The sequence below is a fragment of the Procambarus clarkii genome, chromosome 22 (assembly GCF_040958095.1).
Source record: "Procambarus clarkii isolate CNS0578487 chromosome 22, FALCON_Pclarkii_2.0, whole genome shotgun sequence".
NCBI classification, from domain to species: Eukaryota; Metazoa; Arthropoda; class Malacostraca; order Decapoda; family Cambaridae; genus Procambarus; species Procambarus clarkii.
Window position 1 is genome coordinate 28,415,874 of NC_091171.1, and position 18,647 is coordinate 28,434,520.

At 43.6% G+C, this 18,647-nt stretch overlaps 1 protein-coding gene across 1 annotated transcript in view; it reads right to left on the bottom strand.

The window, feature by feature from the left end:
- Positions 1 to 1,197: 1,197 nt before the first annotated feature.
- LOC138367479 (uncharacterized) overlaps positions 1,198 to 18,647 on the bottom strand; it is a 34,721-nt gene continuing 17,271 nt past the window's right edge. The window contains exon 2 of the mRNA XM_069329146.1: positions 1,198 to 2,125. Coding sequence (XP_069185247.1) covers positions 1,198 to 2,125 — 928 coding nt within the window. The remainder of the gene's footprint in view (positions 2,126 to 18,647) is intronic.

Genomic DNA, 18,647 nt, shown 5'->3' on the forward strand with positions numbered 1-18,647 from the left:
TATTGCCATCATGAAACCCGCAGTTCATGACGGATTTGAACATCTGAATGGCAGTAAGTGTTGCTTCTAGCCGGTTGAAGTAGAAAATCAGATCCGCCCGATGTTAAATTATTGTTTTTACAGCTATGGAAATATTATGCTCAGGTATCAACAGCAAGCTAAACTGTAAGTAAGAAATAGTTATTCCAAATATTGATTGGGCAAAGCATATTAGCTCTTATTTTATAATTAATCTCGTGGGATACATAGTTGGAAATGTTACTCTTAATTTGCCTTATTGGGGAATAAGTTTTTTCAAACAACTCGTTGTTTTTAAACAACGAGGAAAGCAAAGTGGACATAAGTACAAGTCCACTTATGTACAAGTGAATAATGGTTTTTACATCATAAAAAACTAGACGTTCCTCTAGATGTAATACACTTATGCAAGGAATTAATTGCTCGGAAATAATTAAGGCACAATATGTATTTATTTATTTATATATATACAGGAAGGTACATTGGGATTGTGAGGATATATAGCATAGTAATTACACTCTAGTAAAGCCACTAGTACGTTCAGCGTTTCTGCGTTTATATTTAGAATATAAATAACAGTGTAGATAGAGTCAGCAGAACGATATTCTTTAGAGTTATAATGAATTGAATATTTCTAATATTGATAAATGAAAACACTTTTCATTTTGATCATACTCAACTAACTGAACTAAATTAATGATCTTTTCGGTGATATTAATGATCATTCGGCTCTTAAGAAAATTTTCAATCAAAATTAGCCGTTTTTAATTGGAAATAGACGCTAATCCTTAATGATAATGATTGCATTAATCTACATGCATGAACCCCCTCGTTGTAATATTTAACTTAATATGCTACCTGAGACATTTTTAAAATGTATTAAGATGCATTTTGAGAGAATAGTGAAAATCTGTTAAAAGTTATTATACTGGAAGTCAAATATCCCATTTGATTAGAAAACTTGGTATTTATATATGTCAGCTTCTGAAGGCTAGGCTTAAGTGTCATGTCACTTTCATTACAATAGTTAAAAAAGTTGGATTTGCATTATTGATTAACAATTTTGATACTTTAGCGTGTCTAGAATACCTCGTGTCGTGATTTACAGTGATTTTTAGTGTACATTAATCATCCTTGGTGGGAGATGCTCACCAAGTTTTATTGAAAACGAAATGGAAGTCAGAATGGTTTTGTTACTGGTATGGTGAGTGTAGTGCTATGAGGTATGGTGGGTGTGGTGTCACGAAGTATGGTGAGTGTGGTGTCATGAAGTATGGTGAGTGTGGTGTCATGAAGTATGGTGAGTGTGGTGTCATGAAGTATAGAGATTGTGGTGTCATGAAGTATGGTGAGTGTGGTGTCAGGAAGTATAGAGATTGTGGTGTCATGAAGTATGGTGAGTGTGGTGTTATGAAGTATGGTGAGTGTAGTGCTATGAGGTATGGTGAGTGTGGTGTCATGAAGTATGGTGAGTGTGGTGTCATGAAGTATGGTGAGTGTGGTGTCATGAAGTATAGAGATTGTGGTGTCATGAAGTATGGTGAGTGTGGTGTCAGGAAGTATGGTGAGTGTGGTGTCATGAAGTATGGTGAGTGTAGTGCTATGAGGTATGGTGAGTGTGGTGTCATGAAGTATGGTGAGTGTGGTGTCATGAAGTATGGTGGGTGTGGTGTCACGAGGTATGGTGAGTGTGGTGTCATGAAGTATGGTGGGTGTGGTGTCACGAGGTATGGACGTGAGTGTGGTGTCATGAAGTATGGTGAGTGTGGTGCCATGAAGTATGGTGAGTGTGGTGTCATGAAGTATGGTGGGTGTGGTGTCACGAGGTATGGTGAGTGTGGTGTCATGAAGTATGGTGGGTGTGGTGTCACGAGGTAAGGTGAGTGTGGTGTCATGAAGTATGGTGAGTGTGGTGTCATGAAGTATGGTGAGTGTAGTGCTATGAGGTATGGTGAGTGTGGTGTCATGAAGTATGGTGAGTGTGGTGTCATGAAGTATGGTGAGTGTGGTGTCATGAAGTATAGAGATTGTGGTGTCATGAAGTTTGGTGAGTGTGGTGTCATGAAGTATGGTGAGTGTGGTGTCATGAAGTATGGTGAGTGTAGTGCTATGAAGTATGGTGAGTGTGGTGTCATGAAGTATGGTGAGTGTGGTGTCATGAAGTATGGTGAGTGTGGTGCCATGAAGTATGGTGAGTGTGGTGTCATGAAGTATGGTGAGTGTGGTGTCATGAAGTATGGTGAGTGTGGTGTCATGAAGTATGGTGAGTGTGGTGTCATGACGAATGGTGAGTGACATCTTCACGAAGGCTGCGGAGAGGAGAGCATCGCTCCTCCTCTAGTGATTCTCTGCACCATTAATTCCCTCAGTGTCTTCCCATCGTAATCTTTTCTCTCTTCTATTGACCCGGTTGTCCATTTTCTCTCCTCCCGCCTTTCTCTTCTTCAACCTCATCAGTCTAATGCACTCTCCTCTGATTCCCATTTTGCGTCTCTGTTCTCCTGCCGTTATTCCTACCCAACTGCTGCCCTAATTCACACCTGATCTGACACACACACACACACACACACACACACACACACACACACACACACACACACACACACACACACACACACACACACACACACACACACACACACACACACACACACACACACACACACACACACACACACACACACACACACATTGTGTGTGTGTGTGTGAGTTAACTGGTAGCCTGGTAGCCTGCCTGTGTGAGTTAACTGGTAGCACAGGCACCCGTGGCCTGTGCTACCAGGCCACGAGGGCCTGGTAGCCTGGTGGATAGCGCGCAGGACTCGTAATTCTGTGGCGCGGGCTCGATTCCCGCACCAGGCAGAAACATATGGGCAAAGTTTCTTTCATCCTGAATGCCCCTGTTACCTAGCAGTAAATAGGTACCTAGGAGTTTGTCAGCTGTCACGGGCTGCTTCCTGGTGTGTGTGTGTGTGTGTGGTGTGGGGGAGAAAAAAATGTAGTTAGTAAACAGCTGATTGACCGTTGAGAGGCGGGCCGAAAGAGTAAAGCTCAACCCCCGCCAACACAACTAGGTGAATACACACACACACACATACACACACACAAGGTACACACACACACACACACACACACACACACACACACACACACACACACACACACACAACACACACACACACACACACACACACACACACACACACACACACACACACACACACACACACACACACACACACACACACACACACACTCGCTTCTTCACATTAGAGCTAAGAGAAGTTCCAAAGATAAGTGAGGTGGAATAGAAAAGCAGGAGGTTTTCTAAGAGGAGTTTTGGGATTACCAGTAGGGAGGAGAGAAAGCTTTTGCTAGAGTTGGTTTTGACAAAAGCTATAGGCCCGGATGGAATATCACCATAGATACTAAAGGAAGAAGCAGAAGCACTGTGCCTGGCTCTCCGTAGCATACAAAAAATCACTGGTAACAGGGGAGCTGCCAAAAACTTGGAAGAAGACTGCTAATGGAGTCCTGATATACAAAAAGGGGAATAAACAGGAAGTACTAAACTACAGGCCAGTTTCCTTAACTTGCATACATGCAAGGTGATGGAAGCGATTATACGAAAAGCTAGTGGAACATCTTGAGTGAAAGAACTTCGTAGCACAACATCAGCATAGGTTCTGGGATGGCAAGTCATGCCTCACAGGATTAATTTAATTCTATGACCAGGCAACAACAGTCTGGCAAGAAAGAGAAGGATGGGCAGATTGCGTATTTTTGGATTGCCAGAAACTCTTTGATACAATACGACACAAGAGACGAGTGCACAAGCTGGAGATGCAGGCAGGAGTGAAAGGGAAGGTACTCCATTGGATAAGGTAGTACCTAAGCAACAGAAGACAGCGATTCACTGTGAGGGGTGAGGTCTCAGATTGGCGAAGTGTCACCAGTGATGTCCCACAGGAATCAGTCCTTGGGCCTATACTATTTCTGATACATGTAAATGATATACTGATATATGATAATGAAATGATAATGATATATCCCAAAGAGAATAGACTCGTTCCTCTCAATGTTTGCTGATGCTGCAAATATTCTGAAGGGGATTAAGCAAGAGGAAGATAGTATGAGGCTACAAAATGATTTAGACGAACTGAATGAATGGTCCAACAAATTGCTATTCAGTTCAACCCGAGTAAATAAAAGGTAATGAAACTAGGCAGTGGAAAAAGGAGGCCAGAAACAGGATATCGAATGAGAGATGAAGTCCTTCATGAAACGGACAGAGAGAAAGATCTAGGACACATCCACAAGGACCATGACCAGGATTCGAACCTACGTCCGAGATCCAAGAACCTCGGACGTAAGTTCGAATCCTCGTCACGGCCCTATAGATTTGTTCATTGATGCATCACGCTATTGTGATTTCTGTGTGTAAAGATCTAGGAGTTTATATCACGCCAAACCTGACTCCCCACATAAAAAGAATAGCATCTGCAGCGTATCCGAGGCTGGCTATCATCAGAACTGTTTTCAGGAACCCGTGTAAGGAATCATTCAGAAGCCTGTATACCACATATGTAAGACCAATCCTGGAGAATGCGGCCCTAGCACGGAGCCCGAAACTTGTCAAGCACAGCAATAAGCTGAAAAAACGTTCAGAGGTATGCTACAAAGGCTAGGCCCAGAACTAAGAGGCATGAGGTACGAAGAAAGGCCGCATGAAATGCATCTAACGTCGCTGGAAGATAGGAGAGCTCTGGGAGACATGATCACTACCCACAAAATTCTAAGATGAATCGACAGGGTAAATAACGATAAATTGTTTAACAAGGGGGGTACTCGAACAAGGGGACACTGGCGAAAATTGTGTACCCAAATGAGCCACAGAGACGTAGAAAGAACTTTTTCAGTGTCAGAGTAATTAACAGGTGGAATGCATTAGGCAGTGATGTGGTGGTGGCTGACTCCATGCACAGTTTCAAATGTAGATATGATAGAGCCCAGTAGGCTCAGGAACCTGTACACCAGTTTATTGACAGTTGAGAGGCGGGACGAAAGAGCCAGAGCTCAACCCCCGAAAGCACAACTAGGTGAGTTCAATTAGGTGAGTTCAATTAGGTGAGTACACACACACACATACACACACACACACACACACACACACACACACACACACACACACACACACACACACACACACACACACACACACACACACACACAAGCTGTATATGAGGGGGCGCTGCTAGCTGAGTAGGAAGCGAACGGGACTCGTAATCCTGTAGCCCGGGTTCTATTTCCGGCACCGGCAGAGGGAAATGGGTAGAGTTTCTTTCAACCTGATGCGCCTGTTACCTAGCAGTAAATAGATACCTGGGAGTTAGACAGCTGTTACGGGCTGCTTCCTGGGATGGGTGTGTGACTGGATAAAAATACTTAGTAGTTAATAACAGTTGATTGACAGTTGAGAGGCGGGCCGAAAGAGCAAATCTCAACCCCCGCAATCACAACTAGGTGAATACACAGGCGTAGGTCCGACCGGCCGAGCGGACAGCTTTCGCGGGTTGTTTTCCTAGGGGACTCGGGTTCGAATCCTGGTGAAGGCAGGAAAAAAAATGGGCTGTTTCTTTCACCTGATGTCTCTGTTCATCTAGCAATAAATGGTTACCTAGGAGTTAGACAGCTGTTACGGGCTTCATTGTGTGGATGTATGCGTGTGTCTTATAAATATGGCTAGTAGATATGAGTGTATAGCTAGTAGTGTATATATCACCAATCCTACCTCCAGAGACACACATAAATATGATGACATCAGCAGCGTATTCAACATTAAAAACAAAAGTAAGAATATTATTAAGGAACCCAAAGAAGGAGACATTTCACTGTACTCTACCTACGCCAGACCAATTTTAAAGTATATTGCCACATCGTGGAGTCAAAATCTCCAAAAAACACTTAGGAAAACTAGAAAAAACTTAGAGATTTGCAACGACTTTTATGCCACAATTGCGAGGGGGGATAGATTATGATGAATGATTGAATGAACTAGACCAGACAATGCAATGAAAAGAAGAAAAAGAGGAGAACTGGTAGTGAGATATAAAATACAGAAGGGGATTGACAGAGTGGAAAAGAAGATGTTCAAAATGAATACCAACTGGACAAAGGGTCAAGGATGGATGCTTAAGATTCAGATGAGTCATAGTAATATGAGAAAGGTTACTCCTAGAATAATATTGGGAAAACTTAATTCATTAAATGAACGGGTTGTAGAAGCGACCTCCAATCATAATATTAAAAGTAGATATGACAGGTGCGTAAGGAAGGAGTTAGTGCATTTGACAAGCAGCGTCTAGGAAGGATGGTCCAAGAGCTAAAGTCTATCCTGCAAGCACAAATAGGTGAAAACAGACACACACAAACGACACCGCACATGATATTAGCAGTAACTGAAATGGTGAAAGGAAAAGGCAATGTTTAAAATACGAAATGGTAGGAGAAAAAGGCGGTGGTGGACGCTGGCGACACAGATGACCCGGAAAGAGGCGAAAGAAATCTCTTCAGCGTAAAAGTCACACGTAAATGCAACGGCTTTAAAGAGGCGATCGTCGAGGCAAATGCCTTCAGCAACTTCAAGAGGAAATACGGCGAGAAACTGAAGGAATGGAAGTCATGGCATTAACTGAGCTGGAGATAGAGAGGCGGATCCAGGAGATATTGCTCCCCCTTATAAAGACAACTGAGTACATGCACAAACATAAATACAAATGTACATACAGCCTGTCCTCCTAAGGTTTCCCAACGTCAAATAAACCGCCTTTTCCTAACCTACCAGAGCACCCAAAACAGAAAACGGGACAATATGTCAATTTCGCGAGTCGCTACCATTTTCTAGTACGACAGTTTATGGTCTTAGGTAGACTATAAGTCAAAAAACGACGTTCTATTAGGAGGACGGGTTGCATGGATACCCAACTCCCATCTTTATGTGGTAGACTGCATACAAGGTTTCAAATGTAGTTATGACAGAACCCAAAAGTGCTCCGAAACCGGTGCACTAGTGGATTGAATGCAAAGAAGCGGGACCAATAGCTAAAGCCCAATCGTTAAATGCACACTTAGGTGAGTTAAATATAAATCCCTGACAGTCACCTGAATGATATTACAAAAAAATGTCAAACAAAGGGGAGAATTAACATCAAAAGGAAACACAATTCGTAGTCGAGAAAGGAAATCAGTAAAGGTCAGGAAAATCCTCCCTGACAATTTTTTTTATTTTCTCTCTCTCTCTCTCTCTCTCTCTCTCTCTCTCTCTCTCTCTCTCTCTCTCTCTCTCTCTCTCTCTCTCTCTCTCTCTCTCTCTCTCTCTCTCTCTCTCTCTCTCTCTCTCTCTCTCTCTCTCTCTCTCTCTCTCTCTCTCTCTCTCTCTCTCTCTCTCTCTCTCTCTCTCTCTCTCTCTCTCTCTCTCTCTCTCTCTCTCTCTCTCTCTCTCTCTCTCTCTCTCTCTCTCTCTCTCTCTCTCTCTCTCTCTCTCTCTCTCTCTCTCTCTCTCTCTCTCTCTCTCTCTCTCTCTCTCTCTCTCTCTCTCTCTCTCTCTCTCTCTCTCTCTCTCTCTCTCTCTCTCTCCTCTCTCTCTCTCTCTCTCTCTCTCTCTCTCTCTCTCTCTCTCTCTCTCTCTCTCTCTCTCTCTCTCTCTCTCTCTCTCTCTCTCTCTCTCTCTCTCTCTCTCTCTCTCTCTCTCTCTCTCTCTCTCTCTCTCTCTCTCTCTCTCTCTCTCTCTCTCTCTCTCTCTCTCTCTCTCTCTCTCTCTCTCTCTCTCTCTCTCTCTCTCTCTCTCTCTCTCTCTCTCTCTCTCTCTCTCTCTCACTCTCTCTCTCTCTCTCTCTCACTCTCTCTCTCTCTCTCTCTCTCTCTCTCTCTCTCTCTCTCTCTCTCTCTCTCTCTCTCTCTCTCTCTCTCTCTCTCTCTCTCTCCTTCTCTCTATGAGAAACCTTATGGTGCCTCACAGTCTGGACACAAAACCGGTTAGATTTATCCAGGTCTCCCTAGACTCCCTACTGATGGCCATTCCCCAAGAAGCAATCCACAATACTTGCCCATCTCGTAAGTAGCTATTTTCTGCTTAGTGAACCTATTTACTGCTTAGTGAACCTAGACCTAGTGCAGTAAATGTTAAGTACCTATTTACTGCACCAGCAGAAACGAGCCCCGATGGACCAACTGAGATGCAAAACCACAACTGTTGTCTAATTTCCAGTTTCTTATGCACTTCCTGGTGAACGCTTCAGGGGCTTCAGAGGAAAGTTAACGTTTCCAAACACATCTTTCCTGCTGCAGGAATCGAACCCGGGACCTTCCAGCTGGTACGCCCTCTTGGCGTATATAAATTATACTAAGAAATCCGAATCATATACTATAAACAAGTTCAGGAGATATGATAAATTAGCAAAGGGTGGTAATCCCCCTTGCAGAGTCGAGTCGTTATTATACCTCAGACACTATTGTAAATTAACAGAGTGACGGAAGAAGCTAGTTTGTGAGCCTCCAAAGCTAATATTGAAGCCTATTAGTCTCTGAAAAATAATTGAAGTCTTTCAGGATTAACTGGGACGATGTGAGGGATAGGACCTTGGCACATGATGAACTGATAATCTGTGTAAGAGAGTCTGTTTGTTTGTTCGAAGATGGGTCCTGACACATGGGGCTCGCCTCCCCGAACTTTGCACAAACATTTGTGAATGTTTGTCGAGTGTCACAGGGTGGTTGGGGTCGACTCCCATGCCCCTCTTAAAGAAGTATCGGCTCATATTCCAAATCCCAATGACTCCTATGAAGTATGAAATTAGGGTTTGATAAATCCATATAGATATCCTAATCAATGTCGATAACCTTGAGATAACGTCAATAAAGTTAAATTAAATTAACTCATTCATCTTTTGCTCTCTGAGAGAGAGAACGGGATGCATCTTGGAGGGATGGAGAGAGAGAGAAAACGAGATGGAGGTAGAGAGAACGTGAGAGAGTTATGAAGGGAGAATGGGAGGGAGTCAGAGAGAACCGGAGAGAGAGAGATATAGACGGAACAGGTGAGAGACAGAGCAAATATGAGGGAGGCAAAGAGAGACCCGGGTACTGCAGGGTAGCCCATCTATTTATTTATATTTTAATGTTATTAAAATGCATGGGAGTTGGATTATGTGTGAAATTTGTAAGTCTGTGACTGTGAGCTTAACATTTTGTCAAATTAGCCAATGATGTAGTATATTAAAATACTGATAATTTAATTGCAAGTTAGTCTTATCTATATATGTACTTTGTCCATATGTTTAATAAACTACTTTGTTTGCATGGCCTTTTTAATTTCTCCTACACTTTCATCCTCTTCACTATAACTACCTTATCCATGACGATATTTATTCCGTATCTTTACTTAAGACGCTGAAGGCTGTCTCCTGCAGCGCGCGCCAGTTTTTGATTTATAAATTTTTATCGTACTTTCGACATAAGCTGCATATCAGGCTTATCGACCAGGCGTTGTTTTCTATTTAAATTGTGGCAAGGGTTCATGGCAGTAAAAGCACTAACCTTTTTTATGCATAGATATTTAATATATTGGGAGTTGCTAACCATTAACTGTTTAACTTGTCCCTGCCAAAAAATATATATATTCAGTACTTTGAAAAACAGAGTCGTCGTCAAAACGCCAAAAATGGAGCAAATTGCCACGGTATTCATATCAAATTCTCACTCTGAACTTTTATTCCATAGGTATGTGTAAACAATGTCCCTTCCCTACTGTCAAAGAGATTTCTCAACTGCGCCAGAGAAGCAGAGAAGCTTTAGCTGTCACACAGACTAGTGTTCTTGTGAAAAAAGTAATTGAATAACCCGAGTATCGTAACAATCCAGTATGAACTTAATGGAAAGAACCTGACGGTGGGATTTAATATAATGTTTCAAGATATATAATTTTTTTAAGCACAATGACTTTCAGTATCCCGTGACACAGATATAGTTTTCCCAGATTGACTCCATTTTAAATATAACTGCTTTCTTCAAACACAGTGAGACCAGTTACTGCTTGAGTGAACGTACGTGCCTGTCTAATCTTAACGAAGATATTTCCTTTCATGGATGTCTATTGTCAATTAAAGATGGTCAGCTATTGTGAAGAAAATATGTACTTGGGCACTTTGAAAACGTCACATCGTTCCCTTGGCCGTCCTCCTCGATGAAACATGTCTCTGGGCACACACACACACACTCACACACACACACACACACACACACACACACACACACACACACACACACACACACACACACACACACACACACACACACACACACACACACACACACACACACACAGTTGGTACACCAGTTGATTGACAGTTGAGAGGCGGGACCAAAGAGCCAAAGCTCAACCCCCGCAAGCACAATTAGGTGAGTACAATTAGGTGACTACACACACACACACACACACACACACACACACACACACACACACACACACACACACACACACACACACACACACACACACACACACACACACACACACACACACACACACACACACACACACACACACACACACAAGGAATCTTTCAGAACCCTGTATACCACTTATGTAAGACCAATCCTGGAGTATGCAGCTCCAGCCTGGAGTCCATACCTAGTTAAACACAAGACAAAGTTAGAGAAGATTCAGCGGTATGCCACCAGGCTCGTCCCGGAACTGAGAGGATTGAGCTACGAGGAAAGGCTAAAGGAGCTGAACCTCACATCCCTGGAAAACAGAAGAGTAAGGGGAGACATGATAACCACCTACAAAATTCTCAGGGGAATTGACAGGGTGGACAAAGACAAACTCTTCAGCACGGGTGGGACACGAACAAGGGGACACAGGTGGAAACTTAGTACCCAGATGAGCCACAGAGACGTTAGAAAGAATTTTTTCAGTGTCAGAGTAGTTAATAAATGGAATGCACTAGGAAGTGATGTGGTGGAGGCTGACTCCATACACAGTTTCAAATGTAGGTATGATAGAGCCCAGTAGGCTCAGGAATCTGTACACCAGTTGATTGACAGTTGAGAGGCGGGACCAAAGAGCCAAAGCTCAACCCCCGCAAGCACAATTAGGTGAGTACAATTAGGTGAGTACACACACAAGCAAGGCAAAGACTCAGCCTAAATTGTTGCATAGCCACATTAGGAGAGCAACAACAGTAAAGGAACAGGTTATGAGATTAAGGATAGGGGCGGAAGGATTCGCTACAAATGACAAGGAAGTGTGTGAGGAATTGAATAAGAAATTCCAGGAGGTCTTCACCTTAAAGCAAGGAGAAATTCCAGAGGTAAGTGAGGGAATAGCTAACCAGGAACCACTGGAAGAATTTGAGATTACCAGTGGGGAAGTAAGGAAGTGTTTACTAGAGTTGGACGTGACGAAGGCTATAGGCCCAGATGGAATCTCCCCTTGGGTTCTAAAGGAAGGAGCAAGAGAACTGTGCCTACCACTCTCCATAGTGTATAACAAATCACTGGCAACAGGGGAACTGCCAAATATTTGGAAAGCAGCTAACGTAGTCCCGATATACAAGAAAGGGGATAGACAGGAGGCACTGAACTACAGGCCAGTGTCTCTAACCTGCATACCATGCAAGCTGATGAAGAAGATTGTGCGAAAAAAACTAGTGGAGCATCTGGAGCGAAGGAACTTTGTAACACAGCATCAACATGGGTTCAGGGATGGCAGGTCCTGCCTCACAGGGTTACTTGAATTCTACGACCAGGCATATTTTTGGATTGTCAGAAAGCCTTTGATACAGTGCCACACAAGAGGCTAGTGCGAAAGTTGGAGATGCAGGCTGGAGTGAGAGGGAAGGTACTCCGGTGGATAGAGGAGTACCTAAGCAACAGGAGACAACGAGTCTGTGTGAGGGGTGAGGTCTCAGATTGGCGAGACGTCACAAGTGGAGTCCCGCAGGGGTCAGTCCTTGGACCTATACTGTTTCTGGTATATGTAAATGATCTCCCAGAGGGTATAGATTCGTTCCTCTCAATGTTTGCCGACGATGCAAAAATTATGAGGAGGATTGAAACAGAGGATGATAGTAGGAGGCTACAAGATGACCTGGATAGACTGAGTGAATGGTCCAACAAATGGCTGTTGAAGTTCAACCCGAGTAAATGCAAAGTAATGAAACTAGGAAGTGGAAACAGGAGGCCAGGCACAGGATACAGAATAGGAGATGAAGTACTTAATGAAACAGACAGAGAGAAAGATCTAGGAGTTGATATCACACCAAACCTGTCTCCTGAAGCCCACATAAAGAGAATAACGTCTGCGGCATATGTGAGGCTGGCTAACATCAAAACGGCGTTCAGGAACCTGTGTAAGGAATCATTCAGAATCTTGTACACCACATATGTAAGACCAATCCTGGAGTATGCGGCCCCAGCATGGAGCCCGAACCTTGTCAAGCACAAGAGGAAGCTGGAAAAAGTCCAAAGGTATGCTACTAGACTAGTCCCAGAACTAAGAGGCATGAGTTATGAGGAAAGGATGCGGGAAATGCACCTTACGACACTGGAAGACAGAAGAGTAAGGGGGGACATGATCACAACCTACAAAATCCTCAGGGGAATCGACCGGGTAAACAAGGATGAACTATTCAACACTGGTGGGGCGCGAACAAGGGGACACAGGTGGAAGCTGAGTACCCAAATGAGCCACAGAAACGTTAGAAAGAACTTTTTCAGTGTCAGAGTAGTTAGTAAATGGAATGCACTAGGAAGTGATGTGGTGGAGGCTGACTCCATACACAGTTTCAAATGTAGATATGATAGAGCCCAGTAGGCTCAGGAATCTGTACACCTGTTGATTGACAGTTGAGAGGCGGGGCCAAAGAGCCAGAGCTCAACCCACGCAAGCACAATTAGGTGAGTACAATTAGGTGAGTACACACACACACACACACACACACAGTTAGAGTTATGGTGAGGGGTGAGACCTCCGATTGGCGTGAAGTCACAAGTGGAGTCCCACAAGGCTCTGTACTCGGTCCTATCTTGTTTCTGATATATGTAAATGATCTCCCGGAGGGTATCGATTCATTTTTCTCAATGTTTGCGGACGATGCTAAAATTATGAGAAGGATTAAAACAGAAGAGGACTGTTTGAGGCTTCAAGAAGACCTAGACAAGCTGAAGGAATGGTCGAACAAATGGTTGTTAGAGTTTAACCCAACCAAATGTAATGTAATGAAGATAGGTGTAGGGAGCAGGAGGCCAGATACAAGGTATCATCTGGGAGAGGAAATTCTTCAGGAGTCAGAGAAGGAAAAAGACTTGGGGGTTGATATAACGCCAGACCTGTCTCCTGCAGCACATATGAAGTGGATAAAATCAGCGGTATATGCCAGGCTGGCCAACATACGAACGGCATTCAGAAACTTGTTTAAAGAATCATTCAGAACTTTGTATACCACATATGTCAGGCCAATCCTGGAGTATGCAGCCCCAGCATGGAGTCCATATCTAGTCAAGGATAAGACTAAACTGGAAAAGGTTCAAAGGTTTGCCACCAGACTAGTACCCGAGCTGAGAGGTATGAGCTACGAGGAGAGACTAAGGGAATTAAACCTCACTTCGCTGGAAGACAGAAGAGTTAGGGGGGACATGATCACCACATTCAAGATTCTGAAGGGAATTGATAGGGTAGATAAAGACAGTCTATTTAACAAAGGGAAACACGCAAAGGGGACACAGGTGGAAACTGAGTGCCCAAATGAGCCACAGAGATATTAGAAAGAACCTTTTTTGTGTAAGTGTGGTTGACAAATGGAATGCATTAGGAAGTGATGTGGTGGAGGCTGACTCCATACACAGTTTCAAGTGTAAATATGATAGAGCCCAATAGGCTCAGGAATCTGTACACCTGTTGATTGACGGTTGAGAGGCGGGACCAAGGAGCCAAATCTCAACCTCCGCAAACACAACTAGGTGATTACACACACACACACACACACACACACACACACACACACACACACACACACACACACACACACACACACACACACACACACACACACACACACACACACACACACACACACACACACACACACACACACCAACTAGGTGAGTACACACACACACGACTACTTCGTGGACCCTTCACAAAACAGACCTGCGCCTTATAGTCTAAATTGCATTGTACCCCTAACGGTCCTCAAATATTGGACTGACTTTCAAGATAATCGAAAATCTGGCTTTCCCTGTGTCCCTTTCTCTTTTTGGAATCCTTTGTTGTGCTCCTCACACACCTCCTTGTCGTTCTCGGTGAACCTGTCCGCCTCTATTCTCTACCTGTTCCTTTAATGTTGTTTATTTTCTGAAATGGCTGTGAAGCAATTTCGACCAGGTCTTTTCTTTAGTTGCAATGCCATTTTCATACTCTCTCTGCTTCTCATCTCACTTTGAGGTATTTATTTCTGGTTCTCTGGTATCCTCCTCCGGTCTGCATTATTCTGTTAATCCTATAGTTTCTCCACGTCTTTGTACTTAGTGGCTTTGCCAGCTTTCATCCCTGATTAAACCATGGGGTTCCTTCACATTTTTTCCTTCTAGTAGTTACATGATGAGAGCTATGATCGTGGTGTCCCGTCTTCCCAGTACTCTTTGTCGTATAACGCTTTGAAACTACTGACGGTTTTGGCCTCTACCACCTTCTCACTTAGCGTGTTCTAACCGTCTACCACTTTGTATGCAAAAGAAAACTTTCTAATATTTTTTCTGCACCTTTGTTTCCTTAGCTTGAATAGGTGTCCCCTTCTTCGTGAAGTTGCTGGTTTAATGAATTCCTATGTGTCAATTTGGTTGATACCTGTTTGTGTGTATTTACTATCTGTATCTTCAGAATCGCACTATTAGCTCCTGGGCCCGTCCTTTCTAACCAATTTATTGTTTACATAAATTTATGTATGTGTTTTCACATAGTTGTATTCACCTAGTTGTCCTTGCGAGAATTGAGCTCTGCTCTATAGGCCCGCCTCTCAACTGACAATCAATCAACTGTTACTAACTACTAACTAACACACTTTATCTTCACACACACACACACACCCAGGAAGCAGCTCATAACAGCTGTCTAACTCCCAGGTACCTATTTACTGCTAGGTAACAGGTGCATGAGGGTAAAAGAAACTCTGCCCATTTGTCTCTGCCTAGTCCGGGAATCGAACCCGGGCCACAGGATTAAGAGTCCCGTAGCGCTGTCCACTCAGCTACCAGAACCCCCCCTTTTTTTGTGTGTGTGTATGTGTGTGTGTGTACTCACCTATTTATGCTTGCGGGGGTTGAGCTCTGGTTCTTTGGTCCCGCCTCTCAACAGTTAATTAACTGATGTACAGGGTCCTGAGCCTACTGGGCTTTATCATATCTACATTTGAAATTGTGTATAGAGTTAGCCTCCACCACATCACTGCCTAACGCATTTTACCTGTTAACTACTCTGACCCTGAAAAAGTTCTTGCAAACGTCCCTGTGGCTCATTTTGGTACTCAGTTTCCATTGAGTACCTGTGTCCCTTGTTCGCGTACCACCCGTGTTAACAGTTTATCCTTATCTACCCTGTCAATTCCCTGAGATTTTTGTAGGTAATGATCATGTCTTCCCTTACTCTTCTGTCTTCCAGAGTCGTGAGATGAATTTTCGGCAGCCTTTCCTCGTAACTCATGCCTCTTAGTTCTGGGACTAGCCTAGTGGCATACCTCTGAACTTTTTCAAGTTTCGTCTTGTGTTTAACAAGGTATGGGCTGAATGCTGGGGCCGCATATTCCAGGACTGGTCTTACATATGTGGTATACAGGGCCCTGAATGATTCCTTACACAGGTTCCTGAAGGCTGCTCTGATGTTAGCCAGCCTCGCGTATGCTGCAGATGTAATTTTTTTATGTGGGCTTCAGGAGACAGGTTTGGTGTGATATCAACTCCTAGATCTTTCTCTCTGTCTGTTTCATGAAGTACTTCACCTCCAATTCTGTGTCCTGTGTCTGGCCTCCTGTTTCCACCGCCTAGTTTCATTACTTTGCATTTACTCGGGTTGAACTTTAGCAGTCTCTTGTTGGACCATTCATTCAGTCTGTCTAGGTCATCTTGTAGCCTCCTACTATCATCCTCTGTTTTAATCCTCCTCATAATTTTTGCATCATCAGCAAACAGTGAAAGGAACGATTCTATACCCTCTGGAAGATCGTTTACATATATCAGAAACAGTATAGGTCCAAGGATTGACCCCTGCGGGACTCCACTGGTAACGTCCCACCAGTCTGTGACCACATCCCTCACAGTGACTCGCTGTCTTCTGTTGCTTAGTTACTTGCTTATCCAATGGAGTGCCTTCCCTTTCACTCCTGCCTGGATCTCCAGCTTTTTCACTAGCCTCTTGTGTGGTACTGTGTCAAAGGCTTTCCGGCAATCCAAAAATATGCAGTCTGTCCACCCCTCTCTTTCTTGCTTGATTCTTGTTGCCTGGTCGTAGAATTCAATTAATCTTGTGATACATGATTTGCCATCCCTGAACCCATGTTGAAGCTGTGTTACAAAGTTCTTTCGCTCCAGATGTTCCACTAGCTTTTTTCGCACAATCTTCTCCATCAGCTTGCATGATATGCAGGTTAGGGACACTGGCCTGTAGTTCAGTGCCTCCTGTCTATCTCCCTTCTTGTATATTGGGACTACATTATTCGTTTTCCAAATTCTTGGCAGTTCCCCTGTTGCCAGTGATTCGTTATACACTATGGAGAGTGGCAGGCACAGTGCTTCTGCTCCTTCCTTAAATATCCAAGGGGAGATTCCGTCTGGGCCAATGGCCTTTGTCACATCCAACTCTAGTACAAGCTTACTTACTTCCCCACTGGTAATCTCAAACTCTTCTAATGGATCATGGTTAAATACTCCCTCTCTTATATGTGGGGCTGTGTGTGTGTGTGTGTGTGTGTGTGTGTGTGTGTGTGTGTGTGTGTGTGTGTGTGTGTGTGTGTGTGTGTGTGTGTACTCACCTAATTGTACTCATCTAGTTGTGCTTTCGGGGGTTGAGCTCGCGCTCTTTGGTCCCGCCTCTCAACCGGCAATCAACAAGTGTACAGGTTCCTGAGCCTATCGGGCTCTATCATATCTACACTTGAAACTGTGTATGGAGTCAGCCTCCACCACATTACTTCCTAATGCATTCCATTTGTGAACCACTCTGACACTAAAAAAGTTCTTTCTAATATCTCTGTGGCTCATTTGGGCACTCAGTTTCCACCTGTGTCCCCTAGTGCGTGTTCCCCTTGTGTTAAATAGCCTGTCTTTATCAACCCTGTCGATTCCCTTGAGAATCTTGAATGTGATGACCATGTCCCCCCTAACTTTTCTGTCTTCCAACGAAGTGAGGTTTAATTCCCGTAGTCTCTTCTCGTAGCTCATACCTCTCAGCTCGGGTACTAGTCTGGTGGCAAACCTCTGAACCTTTTCCAGTTTAGTCTTATGCTTGACTAGATATGGACTCCATGCTGGAGCCGCATACTCCAGGATTGGTCTGACATATGTGGTATATAATGTTCTGAAAGATTCCTTACACAAGTTTCTAAAGGCCGTTCTTATGTTAGCCAAGCTGGCATATGCTGCTGATGTTATCCTCTTGATATGAGCTTCAGGGGACAGGTCTGGCGTGATATCAACCCCCCAGGTCTTTCTCTCTCTCTCTGACTCTTGAAGTATTTCATCTCCCAAATGATACCTTGTATCTGGTCTCCTGCTTTCTACCCCTATCTTCATTACATTACATTTGCTTGGGTTAAACTCTAACAGCCATATGTTCGACCATTCCTGCAGCTTGTCCAAGTCTTCTTGAAGCCTCAAGCTGTCCTGAGGCTTCAAGAAGACCTGTGTGTGTGTATGTGTGTGTATGTGTGTGTGTGTGTGTATGTGTGTGTATGTGTGTGTGTGTGTGTATGTGTGTGTGTGTGTGTGTGTGTGTGTGTGTGTGTGTGTGTGTGTGTGTGTGTGTGTGTGTGTGTGTGTGTGTGTGTGTGTGTGTGTGTGTGTGTGTGTGTGTGTGTGTGTGTGTGTGTGTGTGTGTGTGTATGTGTGTACATACTGTGTTGAGATTCATCCTCCAGCAGTTCAGTACTTGCAGTATTTCACTGCAGAGACTTTCACACATTTTCTTATCATATTTACCTTAAAAACTGGGTATCGAACTGGCTTCAACAACTTACTCACCTAGTTCATTTTACTTATTTACGACTATTTGTGTGTGTGGGTATTTGTTTCTGCATGTGAGTGTTAGTTTGTCTGTGGTTGTATGTATTTATGTGTATGCTTGAGTATATATATGTGTTTGAGTATTTAATATCACAGTGAATAAAAACCAGCTGTGTGAGTAATATATCAGTATCAGTAAAGAGAATAATATTGTTTAATGCTTGTTTCGGTATTTTTGATGCAAATAAAGCAAAATAATTATAAGGAGAAATAGCTAAGCCAATATAACTATTCAGCACACGAAAGGGAGCTGAGGACAGGCTAGGAGCTGGGATAAGAGGAAAGGACAGGAGCTGGGA